Genomic DNA, 19,810 nt, shown 5'->3' with positions numbered 1-19,810 from the left:
GTAGTCATGTGCAAAGAAAAATATCCTGACAGTGAAAATCAAACTGGCCCCAAGGAACTTGACACCCCTAACTAGCAGGAAGTAGTCTAATGATTGTCACCCTTTTCCCCCTCTATCCTTTTTCCTCTCCTATCTAGTGTTAGGGTGTTGAAAGGGGGGGGGGGGGAGAGGGGTGGAAGAAAAGAGAACCTACAAAGTAGCCAGAGTCTGGCTACACCCTGGAATTGGAGTTATGGACCGTTGTGATCTGCCATGTGGGTGCTGGGAATCAAACTCATGTCCTCTGTAAGAGCAGGTGCTCATCACCGCTGACTCAGAACTCTGGTCCCCTCTGTCCCTTCCTGAGTTATTTCTTTGTGGCAGAGTCTCTTTCCGAACCCTGAGTCTATGTTCTTTGACTAGGCTGGCAGCTAGTAGTGCTGATATTTTAAAGGGAGCTTGAGGAGGTTGGGCTTGAGTGTGCTGAAGACCCTGCAGCAGGCTGTCACTGAGAGGGCAGAGCTGACAGGAGACACTGAAGGAGAATTGTCTTCTCCTGTCTTCTAGTGTGCTTCCTTCTCCAGCCCTGCCTGCACTGCCTAAAAGGAAGTGGGCGTAGAGATCATTAGTGTCACAGTTATAGGAGTTGAGAGGAAGTGGACATAGAACCAGCACACTTCCCAGTAAATTCCTTTTTATCTCTACCCTTCTATACTCCTTCATTTTATGTTCTTATTTTGCTCAATTCCTGTCTTCCCTCATAGAATGTGAGTTACATGAGTGTTCTCCAGTCCAAATTCCTGACCCGTAGATTCTGGGAAGTTAATAAAATGGTTGTTTCAGCAAAGATTTAGTTACACAGTAGTAATAGAAAACTGGGAGTGGGGTGGGGGCGCTATGTATGTCTCAGCGGTAGTGTTTACCCAGCATGCACAAAGCCTGGGGTTTGATGTTCAGCTCCTCCAACAACAACAACAACAACAACAACAACAACAACAACCAAAGAGCCAAAAATAAAACAAAAAGCCAAAAATCTAGAGAGAACACTGACCTTGTGTTTTTGTGTTCTGTGATGGGAGGTGGGAATTGGTGAAGGTGAATAGGTAGGTACGATTTAAATGGGAGAGTGCTGCTTACCATGTTTCCTTTCTGGCTGTGGGCAGTTGCCTTTAGTATGTGGCATAATACTGAGAACACAGAAGAGCTGATAGAGTAGAATCTTTCACCTGCTCTTGTTCCTCAACCAAGAAAGCCAGTGCAACGAGCTTCTTCTCCTCCTCCAGAGAATTCGTGCACACCACTTCTGCAGTGGAAGTGGAAGTGGTTTCTCACCCAGAGTTTTTCATTGAAATGAGACATTTTTGTAACCTTCCCCTCACTACTAATTGAGTTGTCAAAGGCCATTTTACCTTTTTACCCATCTTATTCTGACTTTGTATGTGCTGTGCTGTAAACCATTCTCTGTGTCTCTCCGTGGCAGACATTAAGGCAGAGCCCCAGCCTCTTTCTCCGGCTTCCTCCAGTTGTTCTGTCTCTTCTCCTCGGTCCACAGACTCCTGTTCTTCAACTCAGCACGTTCCTGTAAGTGGCCAGTCTTTTGTGATGAATTGGTTATAATGCTGTCTGGAAAATGGGGGTGAGGTGGGGAAGGCAGTTGTCATTAATGTTTTGAGTAACCATATTCTTCTGAGGAAAATGAGACTTGATAGGGCTTGTGGGAGTGAGAAATCTGTTAGCCTCTTGGGTTTGGCTTCCTCCCCTTTGTTCTTGCTTCCTTAAAGCCTAGCAGTCTTTGCGTACGTTTTTTATTTCTTCCTGCACCTCTCTTTCCTCTCTCTTAGAATATACATTCTTTTCGGACTTGGAAAAATGTAAGATTTATAATCCCTGGGTCATAGAGTTCAGGAGTTCAGGAACTCTACCATTAGCTTTTGAATGAGCTAAGATCTTTACAGAAGTCTGATAGCTCCTTTGGAGTGAGTGCATCTCTCTCCATCACAACAAAAGCTTTGAGGTCAAGAAAATGGTCCTTCTGATCTAAACCTGTGCCCTGAGCAGATCTTGGGCCCTGGCTCCACACCCAGTCCTATAAATCAGAGGAAGCTTAACTCCCAGGTGCTCTAACACACCCAGGATCACAGGTGAGGAGGCCACAACATCTGTCCCAACACCCGGATCCAGGTACACAGGAACGCCTGCCCAGCAAGTGGCACTGGTTCCTTCTGGTCTGAACCTGTGCTCTGGGCAGACCTTGGGCGCTGGCTCTGCACCCAGTCCCACAACACCCAGAGGAAGCCGGACTCCCAGGTGCTCTAACACGACCAGGATCAAAGGATCACAGAGGAAGCTCTACTCCCAGGAAATTGGCCACACCCAAATTTACACAATATCTTTCCACAAATCCAGACCTACAAAGGATAATAGATGGAAAACTCAAACACAAGGAGAGAAACTACACCCTAGAAAAAGCAAGAAAGTAATCTTTCTTCAACAGACCCCAGAGAAGAGAGCCACACAAAATAGTTTCACCTCTAACAATAAAACTAGCAGGAAGCAACAATCACTTTTCTTTAACATCTCTTAACATCAGTGGACTCAATTCCCCAATAAAAAGACATAGACTAACTGGATATGAAAAGAGGACCCAGCATTTTGTTGCATACAGGAAATGCAGCTCAGTAACAAAGACAGACACTACCTCAGAGTAAAAGGCTGGAAAACAGTTTTCCAAGCAAATGGTCCCAAGAAACAAACTGGAGTAACCATTCTATTATTGAATGAAATCAACTTTCAACCAAAAGTTATCAAAAAAGGTAAGGAAGGACACTTCATATTCATCAAAGGAAAAATTCACCAAGATGAACTCTTCAATTCCGAACAAAGAAGGAGAACTTTAGACCAATTTGCCTTATGAATATCGATGAAAATACTCAATTAAGATTCTTGAAAACCGAATCCAAGAACACATCAAAACATCATGATCAAGTAGGCTTCATCCCAGGGATGCAGGGATGGTTCAGTATATGGAAATCCACCAATGTAATCCACTATATAAACTCAAAGGAAAAAATAAACACATGATCATCTCATTAGATGCTGAGAAATCATTTGACAAAATTCAACACCCCTTCATGTTAATAGTCTTGGAAAGATCAGGAATTCGAGGCCTATACCTAATCATAGTAAAAGCAATATATATTAAACCAGTAGCCAACATCAAACTAAATGGAGAGAAACTTGAATCAATCCCACTAAAATCAGGGACTAGACAAGGCTGCCCACTCTCTCCCTACTTATTCAATATAGTACTTGAAGTCCTAGCCAGAACAATTAGACAACAAAAAGAGGTCAAAGGGATACAAGTTGGAAAGAAAGAAGTCAAATTTGCAGATGATATGATAGTGTACTTAAGTGACCCCAAAAGTTCCACCAAAGAACTACTAAGCCTGATAAACAACTTCACCAAACTGGCTGGGGATAAAATTAACTCAAATAAATCAGTAGCCTTCCTCTACTCAAAGGATAAACATGCTGAGAAAGAAATTAGGGAAAGGACACCCTTCACAGTAGTCACAAATAACATAAAATACCTTGGTGTGACTTTAACCAAGCAAGTGAAAGATCTGTGTGACAAGAACTTCAAGTCTCTGTAGAAAGAAATTGAAGAAGATCTCAGTAGGTGGAAAGATCTCCCATGCTCATGAATTGGTAGGATTAATAAAGTAAAAATGGCCATTTTGCCAAAAGCAATCTACAGATTCAATGCAATCCCCATCAAAATTCTAACTCAGTTCTTCACAGAGTTAGAAAGAGCAAGTTGCAAATTCATTTGGAATAACAAAAAACCAGGATAGCAAAAACTGTTCTCAACAGTAAAAGAACTTCTGGGGGAAATCACCATCCCTGACTTCAAGCTATATTACAGAGCAATTGTGATAAAAATTGCATGGTATTGGTACAGAGACAGGCAGGTAGATCAGTGGAACAGAATTGAAGACCCAGAAATGAACCCACATACCTATGGTCACTTGATCTTTGACAAAGGAACTAAAACCATCCAGTAGAAATGGTGCTGGTTCAACTGGAGGTCAGCATATAGAAGAATGCAAATTGATCCATTCTTTTTTGTTTTTTTTTTGTTTTTTTTTTTCCGGAGCTGGGGACCGAACCCAGGGCCTTGCGCTTCCTAGGCAAGCGCTCTACCACTGAGCTAAATCCCCAACCCCTAAATTGATCCATTCTTATCTCCTTGTACAAAGTTCAAGTCCAAGTGGATCAAGGACCTTCATATAAAACCAGATACACTGAAACTAATAGAAGAAAAAGTGGGGAAGAACTTCTGACATATAGGTACAGGGGAAAATTTCCTGAACAGAACTCCAGTGGCCTATGCTCTAAGATCAAGAATTGACAAATGGGACCTCATAAAATTACAAAGCTTCTGTAAGGCAAAGGACACTGTAAATAGGAGAAAATGGCAGCCAACAGATTGAGAAAAAATCTTTACCAATTCTATATTCAATAGAGGGCTAATATCTCATATATACAAAGAACTCAGGAAGTTAGACTCCAGAGAACCAAATAATCCTATTAAAAAAATGGGGAACAGAGCTAAACAAAGAATTCTCAACTGAGGAATATCAAATGGCAGACAGAAATGTTAATATCCTTAGTCACCAGGAAAATGCAAATCAAAACAACCCTGAGATTCCACCACCAGTCAGAATGGCTAAGATCAAAAACTCAGGTGACAACAGATGCTGGCGAGGATGTGGAGAAAGAGGAACACTCCTCCATTGTTGGTAGGATTGCAAGCTGTTATAACTACTCTGGAAATCAGTCTGGAGGTTCCTCAGAAAATTGTACTACCTGAGGACCCAGCTGTATCACTCCTGGGCATAAACCCAAAAGATGCTTCAACATATAGGACACATGCTCCACTATGTTTATAGCAGCCTTATTTATAATAGCCAGAAGTTGGAAAGAACCCAGATGTTCCTCAACAGAGGAATGGATACATAAAATGTGGTACATCGGGGTTGGGGATTTAGCTCAGTGGTAGAGCGCTTGCCTAGGAAGCACAAGGCCCTGGGTTCGGTCCCCAGCTCCGAAAAAAAAAAAATGTGGTACATCTACACAACGGAGTACTACTCAGCTATTAAAAACAATGACTTCATGAAATTCTTAGGCAATGAATAGAACTGGAAAATATCATCCTGAGTGAGATAACCCAATCACAAAAGAACACACATGGTATATACACTCACTGACAAGTGGATATTAGCTCAAATCTCAGAATACCTAAGAAAAAAATCCCAGATCATATGAAGCTCAAGAAGAAGGAAGACCAAAATGTGGATGCTTCATTCCTTCTTAGAAGGGAGAATAAAATACTCATGGGAGGAAATACAGGGACAAAGTATGGAGCAGCGACTGGAGGAAAGGCCATCCAGAGACTGCCCCACCTGGGGATCCATCCCATATGCAGCCACCAAACCCAGTCACTGTTTCTAATGCCACAAGTGCTTGCTGATATGAGCCTGATATGGATGTCTCCTGAGAGGCTCTGCCAGAGCCTTACTGATACAGATGAGGATGCTTGCAGCTAAGCATCGGACTGAACATGGGGACCCCAATGGAGGAGTTAGAGAAAGGCCTAAGGAGCTGAAGGGGTTTGCAACCCCATAGGAAGAACAACAATATCAACAACCAGACCCTCCAGAACTCCCAGGGACTAAACCACCAACCAAAGAGTACACATGGAGGGACCCATGGCTCCAGCCGCATATGTAGCAGAGGACGGCCTTGTCTGGCATCAATAGGAGGAGAAGCCCTTGGTTCTGTGAAGGCTCATTTCCCCAGTGTAGGGGAATGCCAGGGTGTTGAGGTGAGAGTGGGTAGGTGGGAAGCAAGGAGAGGGTGTATGGGGGTGGTGGTGAAAGGGGATAACATTTGAAATGTAAATATATAAAATATCCAATGTAAAAAGAAAAAGCTGGGTCTTTTTCCATATGACAGGAGAAAAAAGCATAAAAGATTATTTTTGGTTATTTGTGATAACGTTTCTGGAAGACATTGGCATTTGGAACAACAAACAGGAAGCAAGATTTACCCTCGGTCTGGATAGAGTAAACAGAGATAGAAAAAAAAAATTACCTCTTCTAGAGCTACGACATCCATATTCTCTAACCTTTGGACACCAGGACCCCAGGCTTTCAGACCTTTGACCTTGACTGAAAGTCATTGTTGGCTCCAATGGTTCCCAAGGCGTTGGATTTAGACTGAGTCAAATTGCAGGTGGGCTAGCATGGGACTGCTCAGCTTCTGTCACATGAATTTATTCCCCCACATAGCCTATTGCTTCACTTTTCTGTTTATGTAAGATCTTGTTCTCTTTGTAAGTAGTTTGTCGCTCAAAGATTGCACCCTTGCTCATGAATTGTTTGTGTTTTCCTGCAGGAGGAGTTGGACTTGTTGTCTAGTTCTCAGTCTCCCCTTTCCTTGTATGGCGACAGCTGTCACAGCCCCTCCTCAGCAGAGCCACTGAAGGAAGAGAAGCCTGTCACTGGTCCTGGAAACAAAACGGGTGGGTATCTGTCGCTCGCCCAACGTCTATTATTTCTATTTTAGACAACTTAGATTCCATATTTAAAAGGCAAATCTTGGATTAAGTTTATATTTATTAAACTGACCTGTGTATGGGTGTTTTATGTATATATATCTATATATCTATATATCTATATATCTATATCTATATCTATATCTATATCTATATCTATATCTATATCTGTGATCCAAGTGGGTGTCTCCTGTCCCCAGAGGCCAAAAGAGGGCTTCGAATCCCCTGGGACTAGGATTGCAGATAGTTGTGACCTGTTCCAGAATCCAGGTCCACTTGTGTAACAACCAGTACTCTTTTTTTTTTTTTTTAAAGATTTATTCATTTATTATATATAAGTACACTGTAGCTGTCTTCAGATACACCAGAAGAGGGCATCGGATCTCTTTACAGATGGTTGTGAGCCACCATGTGGTTGCTGGGAATTGAACTCATGACCTCTGGAAGAGCAGTCGGGTGCTCTTAACCGCTGAGCCATCTCTCCAGCCCAACAACCAGTACTCTTAAAACCCTAAATTACATCTTTTTTGTTGTTGTTGTTTTGAATGACAACTGCGAAGAGGACAAGGGGAGAAATTTTCCTGTGATGGTCTTTGTCATCATAGGTGAGAAATATTAAAGTTCACTTGGGTTCTGTTGTCTGCAGGAGAGGCTGTAAAGGTCCAGTTACAGACACTGTGAGCCTCTCAGCTCATTAAGCGCAGGCTTCATTCAGTACTGTTAGCCTTTACCAGATCATGTTCCCCCTTCCAGAACTGCACAGAGGATGATCTCAGGTCGGGGAGTTCTTTTCAGTCCACTCTGTTACAGAGAAGCTGTGCGTATGCCCCTTGGTGACTGTTACTTGAAGTCAGGCTAATACATAGAGGAGCGCATGTAACGTGATATGTTTTCTTAACTTTCTTCAGATTGATTTGAATTTTGTTTTTTTACTCCAGAACATGGACTGACTCCAAAGAAAAAAATCCAGATGAGTTCAAAACCTTCAGTTCAGCCCAAGCCTTTGTTACTTCCAGCAGCACCCAAGACTCCAGCAAACGCCAGTGTCCCAGCAAAGACCATCATCATTCAGACACTGCCAGCCCTGATGCCACTGGCAAAGCAGCAGTCGATTATCAGTATACAGCCTGCGCCCACCAAAGGTACCCGTGAGACTGATGCTCTGCCTTTATTGGAAGAAACGAGGTTTATATTACATAGTTTAATAAGGCTTATATTACACACTTTAATATGTGTTCAATTTTTTGAGCGTGTGGCATCACATCAGAAAATGTCCTTGTCTAAAGATTTTGCAGAGAAAACTAAAGTGATGAGGTTCATGTCCTTCGAGAGACAGTACATTACAGATCATAACTGTTTCTTTCTTTCTTTCTTTCTTTCTTTCTTTCTTTCTTTCTTTCTTTCTTTCTTTCTTTTTTTTTTTTTTTTTTCTGGAGCTGGGGACCGAACCCAGGGCCTTGCGCTTGCTAGGCAAGTGCTCTACCACTGAACTAAATCCCCAACCACCCTTCTTTCTTTTTTTTAAAAATATATATCCAAAATGTATTTATTGGGAAGGTTCCACTCATCTTGAATCAGGGGCTTTCAGTGCTGCTTCCTCCTGAAGGAGCATCCTTCTGTCAGCCTTGCTTTCCCACCTGTAGGCTGACAGAGGACCATGGAGCAGCCAACACACAAGACTACTGTTTGTGCATGGCTAAAGACCGTGGTGATTTTATAGCATCCTGGGCATTTCACATCCATAAAGTAGCAATTGGGGCTCTGCACCAGGCGCTTTTTCTTCTCTTCTGGAGAGGGATGAAGGAGATCCTTTGTGAGAGGCATGTTCTCGTAGGGAGGTCATCACCGCCGGAAAGCTGCTTCTTTTTTCTTACAGCTTTTATTGTGATAATATCTGGATTCAAGGTGCTGCTGTTGTTCTTGTGGTGGTGGTGGTTGTTTTCCTCCTCCTCTTTCTCCTCCTCTTCTTCCTCCTCTTTCTCATCTTCCTCCTCCTCCTTCTCCTGATTTCTCTTTTTCTTGCTTTTTTTTGAGGCAGAGTCTCATGTATCCTTAACTGGCCTGGAACTCTGTAAGTAGACCCAGCTGGCTTCAAAGCAGCAGAGATCTGCTTGCTCCTGCCTCCTGAGTGCTGGCACTAAAGGTGTGGGCCACAACTGGCTGAGGCTTTTGATAGGAAATCACTTAGAATGAGGAAGAAACTTTGGAAGATGTTTTATTGCTATTTTATTCTGAGATTATTCTGGCTGTGGCCTTTTTGTTTTGATTTTTTTTTTAGGTGTGGTTAGGATTTAAAATAATAAGGACCATTTCAAATCAGGGATGTGTTGAGCAATAAATATGGCTCTTAATTTCTGAGGAGACTGTAGCAGGGCGTTGAACTAGATTTTAGAAGACCCGATTTGCCAATTAGCTCAGCATTGGTGTTTTTCTCTATTTTCTCCACCAGATGGCATCGTGTGCTCGCGATTCTACCAGAAAGGCAAATGGATGTCTAGGGTTCATACACTAGTGATAGAAATTCAGGCTTGAGGAATGATAATCTTGAGATATGTGCATCTGAGGCAGCTTAGTCATTCTGTACTTACATTGATCCGTGTATACGTGGCTATGAGAAAATGCATGTAGCATTCATTTCTCAGGATTGCCTTTATTGACACTAATTAACTGATTGACACTGATTAACTAGGAGTTAATCGGGCATGCGTAAATAAACATCAATGTCACATGTGCTTTAATGGCCATATTTGCATTTAAGATTGGTTAGTGTATCTCCCTGGAGCATGCTTCTGATGGAGAAGGCTTCATAAATTTGATCTCAACCACGGGCAATAGAACGTTGATAAAAAGAACTAAACTAAGACTGGATGTATGGGTGTAAACCTATTCCTAATAAAAATGACAAAAGAAAGAGAAACAATTTGCAATGCCTGCCTTCATTCAGGAGCAACATTCCTATTTGTTTTGTTAAGTAGGGAAAATAGCAGCCTAGGAATAAGTGTCCTTGTGATTTGCAAATGGATGTTAAGGATTCGTAAACTCTTTGAAATGAAGTATAAGATTTAGTGTATATTCATAAATGGAGTTTTAGGACTAGTACCTAAAATAAAGTATTACCAAGACCTCAGAATGATTTGTGTTTTTTCAAAGGCTAAGAGTTTAAGTTCATTATAGTTCCACAGCTATTCAAACACACATATAAAAAGTCATAGGAGGACACTAACATGGCAGTGTGTTAACAAGGGAGTATACTCAAGGGTTGCTCTCAGCTCTTGGCTATGTGGAGTGATAGGAGAGCTTTTTTGGTTTTGCTTTTTTTCTTTTCTTTTCTTTTCTTTTTTCAAACAGGGTTTCTCTGTGTAGCTCTGGCTGTCCTGAACTCACTCTATAGACCAGGCTGGCCTGAAGATAGATCCACATGGCGTCTGCCTCCTGAGTGCTGGGATAAAAGGTGTGTGCCACCACTGCCAGCCCGAGAGCTATAGCGAGACACAGATTGATCTATTCTGAGCAGTTCCAGAGATTAAAAATCATACATTTTGAATTTCAAATGATCTGAAAACTATGATGAGCATGTGCCAATAAAATTGTTTTTATAGTATAATCTTTGGTATTACTATTATAAGCTGAATATTAAATATGTGCCTTTCATACTTCTTTTTTATTTATTTATTTTTATTTTTTTTTTATAAATTTATTTATTTATTATGTATACATCATACAGCTTTCTGCCTGCGTGTATTCCTGCAGGCCAGAAGAGGGCACCAGACCTGATTATAAGTGGTTGTGAGCCACCATGTGGTTGCTGGGAATTGAACTCAGGACCTCTGGAAGAGCAGACAGCGCTCTTAACCGCTGAGCCATCTCTCCAGCCCCATACTTCTTTTTTAAATTTGAAAGTGGAATGAGGGGAGTTGGCTCAGTCAGTAAAGTGCTTGCCGCATAAACCTGAGGATCTGAGTTCAGATCCCAGTGCCCACACAGGAAACTGGGTGCTCTAGGGCCTCTCTGGAAGTAGGCAGGTGCCTGGCCAGCCTGTCTAGCTAGTTGATAAGCTCCAATCTCAGGGAGAGACCTGTCTCAGAAAAGAAGGTGGAACCTTCTTTTGTTGGAAGAAGTACCCAATAGCAGCCTCCAGCCTCCACACACATGTGCATGCACGTGAGAATATATATATACATGTACCATGTGGACAAGAAGGAAACATGGAACAGATGTGACTCCTACAGGTTTAAGTTCTGATTCACCTTCAGACTTCTTTGATGATATACAAATTACTAGAATTAGGGGATACTTAAGAGAGTAACGTTTAGTAACAAGGGACGCCAGAGTGAAGCCAAGTGGTCTAGCTAGCCAAATCTTGGTAATTATAATATTTCTTCTAAAAAATGATGAAGTGTAATCGGTTTTATTCTCAGAATTTTACCTTTTAATTTGAGATTTAAATTGGTATAGTTACATAACAATTATGAGAACTAATGAGTTAATAATACATGAAAGCTTCTATTAAGCAGAACAAGTGTTAATAATGCCACACTGTTATTGTGTGCCATTCTTCTCAGCGCTTAAATACATTATCTTACTTAATAGTTATGCGTCTCTTGGGATAGGCGCGCTTAAATACATTATCTTAATAGTTATGCGTCTCTTGGGATAGGCATAAATATTTTCATTTTTTAGATGAGAAAAACTGATGCAAAGAGATATTTGAACACATTGACACAAGTGTGCTATTTTAGAGAAAGTAGCTATTCCAGAAATGTTGGATATATAGTTTGAAATTTTTGAAGAACATTAAAAAGAAAAATCTGACCATCAAAATTAGTGGTCATAGAAGTATTTAGTATTGAATCCAGCTGTCTTCCATTGAGGGGATTTGCATATAAAGTTACAGAGGAATTTTGAGCATGTTCTGGTTTGTGTTTCCATACCAGGAGCTGTAGTCACTATGTTCAGCCTGCTAACTACTGAAGGCCCAAACAGTCCTGTGCATATAATCTGTGGTCTGGTCAGTGCTTAGCAAGTAACTGTGAGAATCTTCTCTCTTTGAACATATTGTAATCAAATTCTGTAGCTCCTGCCATTCTCTCTTGAACTTGAACATGCCTAAAATATTTAAAAGGTCCTTGACTTAAATAAAGTGAAGACGGTGGGGAACTTTAGGGTGCAAAAGCTTGAAATACAGTGTGGAATAAAGGAGGGAGCAGTGGCCTGGTGGGGTGGGAGCCATAATCGGTGTAAAGGCTGCCTTGGTAAGCCTCTGTCTCCCCAAGATGCAGTTCTGTTGGCTGGGAGGTAGGGATGGTGAGACAGAGGACAGTAAAGTTCAGATTGTTATTCTTTCTCTTTTCTTTTTTCTTTTCTTCTCCCTCTTTCCCTCCCTCCCTCCCTTCTATCCTTCCTTCCTCTTTTCTAGTAATGGGAATTGAACTTAAGGCCTTGGTCATACTTGGCAAGTGCTCTATCACCAGAGTGTACATGCGTACCCTTCTTATAACTTTTGATTTTGAGACAGAGTCTCATTATGTTGCTTAGGCTAGGCTTTGTGACCCTAGCTGGCCTTGAACTTGTGATCTATTTTCCCTAGCCTTCTTAGTAACTAGGATTATAGGCCGGTACCATCAGGCCCAGTTTTGGATTATTTTTTGAAGCTAATTTAAAGGCATAGTACAGCTGTTCACGAGTGTTAGTCACCAGTACTGTAACTCTAGCAGGCCTGATGGTTTAAAAAGTAATTCTTTGTGTTTATCATAGCCTTCCTTCCTTGGAATAGACTCAGAGTTTTGAACAACGCTTAGAGAGGGAGGGAGATTTTTATTTTGTTTTTAAATCATAATTTTAAACTTAGATTGCGTGGAACACTGTTTCTCAGAATGCTGTTCTGTTCTCTAGGTATTGGTTTATGTCAGCGTTTCTGTAGACCATGGACCCTGGACTGATGTGGTCGATGATGGGGTTAGAACAGAACAGACAGCCTCGGGCCTTTTGGCATCTTGCAAGCCCTCCTCTCAGATCTCTGTTGTAAACTGTTACTGCAGATCAAATTGTCACTTTTACTTATCTTTGTACAGTTATTTTAAAAAAAGAACTGTGGCTATATTTTTGGTTAATAAACTACAAATTTATTTTATTTTTTTGATTGTCTTGGTTTCGAGGTGCTGTCTTTTTTTTTTTTTCTTAGATCCAATTGGTAAGATATAATTGTCCACTTAAACATACAATGCCCGGTACTATCCATCCCTTGAGAACATTAGTAACAACCTGTAAATACACAGAGCAGAATCTTAACATCACCTGCCATCTTGTCCTGCCACGGCTTCTCCCCTCTCACTGTCTCTTGTCTCTTCCTCTCTCCCCCTCGAGGTGCTGTCTTAAACATAACCCAAGCCTAGCCTTGAACTTAAAAATCCTATCTTAGTCTCTCCAGTGCTTGGATTTATAGCCATATACTATTTTCTGTCCAATACAAATTCATTTAAAACCATAGCTAAATTCTTAATAGCCTTTTCTCATTATGTATTTTCTCAGTCCATAGAAACTGACACACAACCATGATTACCTTGCATGGCTGAGCTGTTTTTTTTTTTTTTTTTTTCTGTTTTCTGTTAAAAGAAGAGTACTTTGGGGGGTGGTGGTGTACCTGTAATCCCAACACTTGAGAAGCTGAAGCTAGAAGATTGTGAGTTGAGGCTAGCCTGGATTCTATAGCAGGTTCCAGGCCAGCTTTGAGCTACATAGTGAGATCCTGTCTCAACACCCCCCCCTCCCCCCCACTGCTACCCAGGGGTTAGTGGTAGAAGGTCTGCCTAGCATGTGCAGGACCCTGGGTTCAGGCTCTAGTGCCCTGAGAAGTAAGGATACTCAGAGTTAGGAATCCCTGGCTTCAATTTTACATTACAGTGAGCATGTCTTTTTTTTTTTTTTTTTTTTTTTTTTGATTCTTTTTTTCGGAGCTGGGGACCGAACCCAGGGCCTTGCGCTTCCTAGGTAAGCGCTCTACCACTGAGCTAAATCCCCGACCCCGAGCATGTCTTTTTAATGCCAGCTTAACTTAATGTCTCATTCAGTGTTGTTAAAAACCCAATATTCATATATTAAATATATGAATATTTAACCTATCTAACCTATTTCTCCATTTTATATGAATTTATTTTATAACAGAAGGTCAGTTTAGGGGAAAACAAGAGGATTAAACATGTTTGGCAATGCTGTGTTCCAGTTAATTATATCTATTTCAAATTTAAGAAATTAATTTTACATTTTCTTACAAACTTACTACTTATAAGTACTAATAAATAAATTGTGAAACATTGGTAACATTTGAGTTCTATTTCTGGTCTACTTTTTGAGGTTACCAAAACAAAGAATTTTATTTTATGAATGTGATCTTTTTTTAGCCAAGACAGATGTTCTTAACAAACAGGTGTTCTGAAAGTATTATTTTGATTTTCAGTGTTTCCTGATCCTTTGAAATATGAAACTGAACTCCATAAGTCATCTTAAACTGTCTAAATGCAAAATGCCCGATTTTCCTTGAAGAAAAATAAATTTTTATTCAAATTTATTTCTGGTTATAATAGTACCTTTATTCAGCTAGATAAAACCAAACTACTACAGATATTAGGCAAAGCTTTTAATACCTTATAAAATTGACAAAGGAAAGGAGACAGGCAGGTACAGTTTTAATAGGTTAGTGTTATGAGCTGTGCTTTTCTGAGGTAGTGACGTGAGTTCTTGGATAAGCACAAGTTTAAGATAATGGCAGCTGGGAAGACTAGGAAACAATGGGGAGATCATTGGTTAGGCACTTACTGTGCCTCTCAACTAAACGTTTATCTCATATTGTCTTATAATTTTTGGCATTTGTAGTCACTTGACTCTTTCCTATTTGTATATGTATATATTTGTAAATCTTAATTTAAAGGATTTGTTTAAAATAAGGAAAATTCATATAGTACTAATAAAATCCAGAGGCTAGTAACTGAAGAATGGAGATAAGACAACAGCCTGGTTATGTCTTGTTATTGAAAAAGATAAAAATGAACGGCCTGGTTTGTTCATGCCTCTAGCAAGTATTTTTGCCTGACCTCCCCTCACCCCTTCAGTACTGAGGATTAAACTCAGGGCCCTGTACATCCTAGGCGAGCCCCCTGCACCGAGCTGCATCCCTAGTCCACTTTTTATGTACTTTGTGAGATGAGAGTTAGGCCTGGTTGTAAAAAGTGTTTAGTGTGTGAGTGTGTGTGTGTGTGTGTGTGTGTGTGTGTGTGTGTGTGTTCCCATGCACACACACTTTCTCGAGGAGGCTGGCAGATGGTACCCACACCCCTGGAGTTGGAGTTATATGCAGTATGTGAGTGGCTCAGTGTAGGTACTGGAAATCAAATTCAGTCTCTTGAAGACCACCAAGCACTTTTAATCACTGAGCCATCTCTCCTGCCATTTGTTTGGTTTTGTTGTTGTTGGTTTTTTATTTTATTTTATTTTATTTTTTATTCTTTTCAATTGGGTCTTGCTGTGTTCAGTGCTCAGGTTTCTGGGCTTGAGTGGTTCCTCTGCCTCAGCCTCTCTGCTACTTGGACTTGTACCACCATAGCTGCCTGGAAAATAGATTGTTAATGATAGCCCAAAGAGGATGAGCTTAATTGGTCCTATTAAAAATGCAACATCAGAGTCCCCCTGAATGTTGTCTCTGTGGTGTCTTATCTATTGGTGTGAAGCTCTCCGTTTCTCTGTCAGACAGAGCTGGATGTTTGGCTGCTCCATTACACAGCTCCGGACTCACAGATCCCTTCTCTCTTTCTAACCCAGGTCAGACTGTTTTGCTCTCTCAGCCTGCCGTGGTTCAACTTCAGACCCCTGGAGTTCTGCCCTCTGCTCAGCCAGTACTTGCTGTCACTGGAGGAGCCACACAGCTACCTAACCATGTGGTGAATGTGGTGCCAGCCCCGGTGGTGAACAGCCCGGTGAACGGAAAACTGTGTGTGACTAAACCTGTTCTACAAAGCAGCACCAGAAGCACGGGTTCAGATGTAAGTACTTTTAAAATCCTGATTCTAAAAAGGAACAAACAAATTCCTCTTGCTTTTGTTATTTGCTGTTTTGAAGTTTGTTTTATTGAATGAAGGAAGAGTGTGCCAAAATTGCACATTTGGTGTTTGGTGGAGAAGGTTTTAATGGAGCATGGAGTAGGCACATCTTTGTATTCTTACTTGTTATTAGGACACTTCATCCTGGTCTTCAAGTCCCAACTGAGCCATTCTGATCTCTCATAGGTTCTGTCATAATTCCTGACTGCAATTGTTCTTAGCAATTTCCCAGATGAGAGTCTGTAGACTATTTTTTAGGCAGGATTTATATTTATCTCTCTCTTGTTCTTTTACATTTATTTATTTTCATTTTATTTATGTGTGTGTGTGTGTGTGTGTGTGTGTGTGTGTATGTGTGTGTGTGTGTATTCATGTGAAACTCAGAGAACAACTTGGCAAAGCGAGTTTCCTCCTTCTATCTTGTGGTTCCCAGGAATTAACCTCAGGTCTCTAGGCTTGGTGGGAAGTGCCTTTACCTGCTGAGCCACACTGCCCTTCCTGTTCAATATTCTGAGGCACTGTCAGCACTTCTTGACTCCTACGAATTCTCTTTGTGGTTATTTGGACCGTCTTTGTAAACTTTACAAGTTTCTTATAAGCAACACTTTGCTAAGATTTGTCACTTGTTAAAGCCAGCTAAAGCACTTGCTGGCCAAGTCTTGTCTTTTAATGTTGCAAAAATATCTCTTCAGTGAAATCAGAGAAATTGAGCACCAAAGTCTTATATTTTTGTCTTGTCTTGTTTTTTTGAGAGGGTCTTACAGTGTAGCCCTGGCTGGCCTCAAGCTCACAGAGATCTGTGAGTCTCTGCCTCCCTCCTGGGTGTTGAGATTAAAGGTGCATGCCACCATGCCTGCTTTATGATTTGTCTACTAGCTTTTATTTAAGCATCATGACAGTGACAGGCCATGAACTTGCAAATGTACTTTTCCCCTCCATAAATATCACTGTAATCTCAGCTGACAATATTATGAAGACTTGTAGCAAAACATATCTAGTGAGTAGATTATCCTTGGTTTATTTAGAACAAGAGTCCCCTGGTTTGTACTGATATGGAGAACAGTGCATATCAACATATGGAGAAGGAAAAGTAGTTTTGTATGGAGAGAGAGAATAGCTCTTGTTTGTGGCATCTCCTTGGCGGTTGGCTGTGTCAAGGTGAAGTTGAATATTTCCTTCCTAGCTTCTGGCTGTCAGAACTCATTGAAATGGATGAGGAAAACAAGTTTGTGCTTTCTGTGAGAAGAACGTGGGCACAGAAGTAGCTGCAGATAGTCTGGATAAAGAGTGGAAGGGCTCTGTGGTCCAAATCAGTGGTGAGAAGGACAAGGTTTTACCGTCAAGCAAGGTGTCTTGGCACAGCCAGAGCACATGGCGAGTAAGGGGCGTTCTCGTTATAGACCAAGGAGAAGTAGAGAAGTGCGAGTCTGTTCGTAGATGCACTGTGGATGTCAGTCTGAGTGTTCTCACCTTGATCACTGTGAAAAAAGGGGGGAAGGCTGTTCTGGGTGGACCCAACTGTGCTGTGGTGGTTGGGGCCCAGAAGAGTTAGCAGGATCTGCAGGCTTTTAAGTCTCTCTAAAGAAGGTGATGTCTGCCAGTAAGCTCTCAGAAAGGTAAGAGCCCCAGGAGGGGAGCACTCAGGATTCAGCGTCTTGTTACTCCACCTGCCCTGCAACAGACACTGATGTGCTGCCCTGAAAAGGCAACGCACTAGGAAAGATGGAGGTGCAGAAAGTGTGGAAGATTTGGCCGAAAGAGTGCAGGACGCCCAAGAAAAGCACAGGGTCAGAGATGCAGCTCTTGCTGAGAAATTCTGCTACGTCTGAGTCCAACGATAATTAGTCTTTAAGAGTAACAAATGGTGCTCGCTTCAGCAGCACAGGTGCTGACTTGGAACGGCACTGAGAACATTAGCATGGCCCTGTGCAACGATGACACGCACATTCATAAAGCGATCTACAGAGTGAGTTCCAGGACAGTCAGGGCAGCACAGAAGAGAAACCCTGTCTCAAAATACTAAAAGAGCCTGCTTTTCACAGAACCAGAAAGTTTTTTTTTTTTTTTTTTGGTTCTTTTTTTTTCGGAGCTGGGGACCGAACCCAGGGCCTTGCGCTTCCTAGGTAAGCGCTCTACCACTGAGCTAAATCCCCAGCCCCCAGAAAGTTTTAAAATGGTGGAGACTTTTCCCGTTTTGTTTTTTAAGACATGGATATATTTTATTATCATGGAGACTAACAAGATCAGGGAAATGCGACATTCCCTGCATATCTGAATATTCCCCAAACTGCCTAGGCTTCCCACCTTGGGGAATGAGAGCAAGTTTATCCCAGGCCAGTCTTGCTCCATGGCAGGGGACAGACCTGTTTCTAATACCAGAGCTTTTCAGTTTCCTCCCTTTTGGAAGGCCCCTTAGCAGATTGAGAGGAACCATTTTGGCGAGAACTGAAGGGGTGTGAGACTGTGGGGCTGGCAGGGACAAGGGCTCAGGGATCTGACCCCTTATTTACAGGGTAAAAGTAGGGTTTTAACTTCCTGACTGGCTTTCTGGAAAAAAAGTGGGTAAGGAAGTGGATTGGGTGGCTGCTGTGTACACAGGGCTTGGGTTTCAGGTCTAAGAAAGGGAAGGCATCGAAGAGGGCACACAGGATTTAACCTAAGACCAAGATCAGGAAGCAGAGCCTTTTCCTCCAGTAGGGTTCCCTGTCCCAGCTTCCAGCTGTGGTCCTTGCTTCCCTAGGGTCAATGGGGACTTTTTCACCAATTCAAAGATCCCTTCGAAAATCTGAATATTTTTGAAATTAGGAGCTTGGGATTTTCTTGTGTAATATTTCCAAACGAAACTAACACTAGAAAACATTTGACATTACCTTAGAACTTTAAGTAGAGCGATAGTATGATGTAGTTGTTAAATATTAACATAGTTTCATATTTTTAAACCATTTTAACATCTCAAGTGTTTAGAATTCTAGAGGAACAAAAGATGTGAAAGGTTTCTAAACACTGAGGGCTGGAGGTGTGGTCTGTAGCAGTGCTCGCTTCCCATGCACAGGCCCAAAGTTCAGCCTTCAGTACCCACTTGACGGGCCAGCCTCATCCCCAAGAAACCGTGCCATAGAAGACTGCTTGAGGGTATAGTGATTGAGTGCACTAAAGGGGAAGTCTGGAGGTAGATGTACAAGCTGTCTTTTAGGAAAGGTATGGTGTCATGTGGGCAACAGAATTCTTCTGAGTTACTCCAGTGGGTTATCTGGAACAGGTGCAGGTTAAGTGATAGAAAGATCTCTTCCAATCCTAAGCTTTTATAAACAGACATTGTGTTTAGAGACTGGAGGCCATTTTTTTTTTTCTTTTTAGATTGTGATGAATGGGCAGCTGAACGTTGAGAATTATGGATTCACTGACCCATTTGTAATCTCCAAACAAACTCAGCTAATTACATGTTGGTCTGTTAGCCAGACATCTTTCATTGGTTGTTTGATGTGAAAGAACATATGTTCTGCTTTTGCAGTCTTTAGAGAACTCTGGGAAGTTTTGAGTAACTTGCTGACAGAGTTTCAGGAAACACCTTAGGATGTTTGAGATGGGAATGTATTTGCACTGATGAGTGTTATCTTTTACTGTTAGTAGGATTGGCTCTGAGTAAATTAGAACTGATAGAATTATAAAAGAGATAATGATGTTTGTTTAATATAAGAAACCACAAGACTATTAGGTGATTTTCTAGTTAAGCAGCATTGAGGTTTCTGAGCTGTTTGAATTTACAGCACAGTAGGTATCTTAGTGACTGTTCTATTGCTGTGAAGAGACACCATGACAAGGCAGCGCCTATAAGAGAAAGCATTTAAGTGGGGGCTTGCTTACAGTTTCAGAGCTTTAGTCCAGTCTCTTCATGGCAAGGAACATGGTGGCCTGTTGACGTGGTGCTGAAGAAGAAGCTGAGAGCTACATCCTAAGAGAGAGAGAGAGAGATGGGTCTAGAATGGGCTTTTGAGACCCTGAGCCCACGAGCAGTGACACACGTCCTCTAATGAGACCGCGCTACTTAATCCTTCTCAGAGACGACAACGCATTCAAATACAGAAGCCTGTGAGGGGCGGGGGAGTTGTTATTCAAACTACCA

At 41.5% G+C, this 19,810-nt stretch overlaps 1 protein-coding gene, 1 non-coding gene and 2 pseudogenes across 7 annotated transcripts in view; 2 read left to right on the top strand and 2 right to left on the bottom strand.

The window, feature by feature from the left end:
• The window catches only part of Atf6 (activating transcription factor 6), a 177,787-nt gene that overhangs the window by 15,390 nt on the left and 142,587 nt on the right, over positions 1-19,810 (top strand). For all 4 annotated transcript variants that reach the window (XM_087580984.1, XM_087580982.1, XM_087580981.1 and 1 more), the window contains 4 exon segments: positions 1,460-1,560; positions 6,439-6,565; positions 7,537-7,740; positions 15,410-15,630. In XM_087580984.1, the coding sequence (XP_087437110.1) occupies positions 1,460-1,560; positions 6,439-6,565; positions 7,537-7,740; positions 15,410-15,630 (653 nt within the window).
• On the bottom strand, positions 8,163-8,456 carry LOC100911728 (40S ribosomal protein S27-like; annotated as a pseudogene). The gene has a single exon (XR_015636144.1). The product of XR_015636144.1 is annotated as a 40S ribosomal protein S27-like, transcript variant X2 (transcript).
• Positions 13,144-19,810, bottom strand: part of LOC148001747 (large ribosomal subunit protein eL29 pseudogene) — a 135,312-nt pseudogene continuing 128,645 nt past the window's right edge. Inside the window, exon 2 of the transcript XR_015636143.1 lies at positions 13,144-13,193. The product of XR_015636143.1 is annotated as a large ribosomal subunit protein eL29 pseudogene, transcript variant X2 (transcript). The remainder of the gene's footprint in view (positions 13,194-19,810) is intronic.
• LOC120096368 (U6 spliceosomal RNA) lies at positions 17,552-17,656 on the top strand. Its single transcript, XR_015636458.1, has one exon. It is a non-coding gene; the product is annotated as a U6 spliceosomal RNA (small nuclear RNA).

Source organism: Rattus norvegicus, chromosome 13 (genome assembly GCF_021556685.1).
Source record: "Rattus norvegicus strain SHRSP/BbbUtx chromosome 13, alternate assembly SHRSP_T2T, whole genome shotgun sequence".
Lineage (NCBI taxonomy): Eukaryota > Metazoa > Chordata > Mammalia > Rodentia > Muridae > Rattus > Rattus norvegicus.
This window is presented reverse-complemented; position numbering and strand designations above follow the sequence as displayed.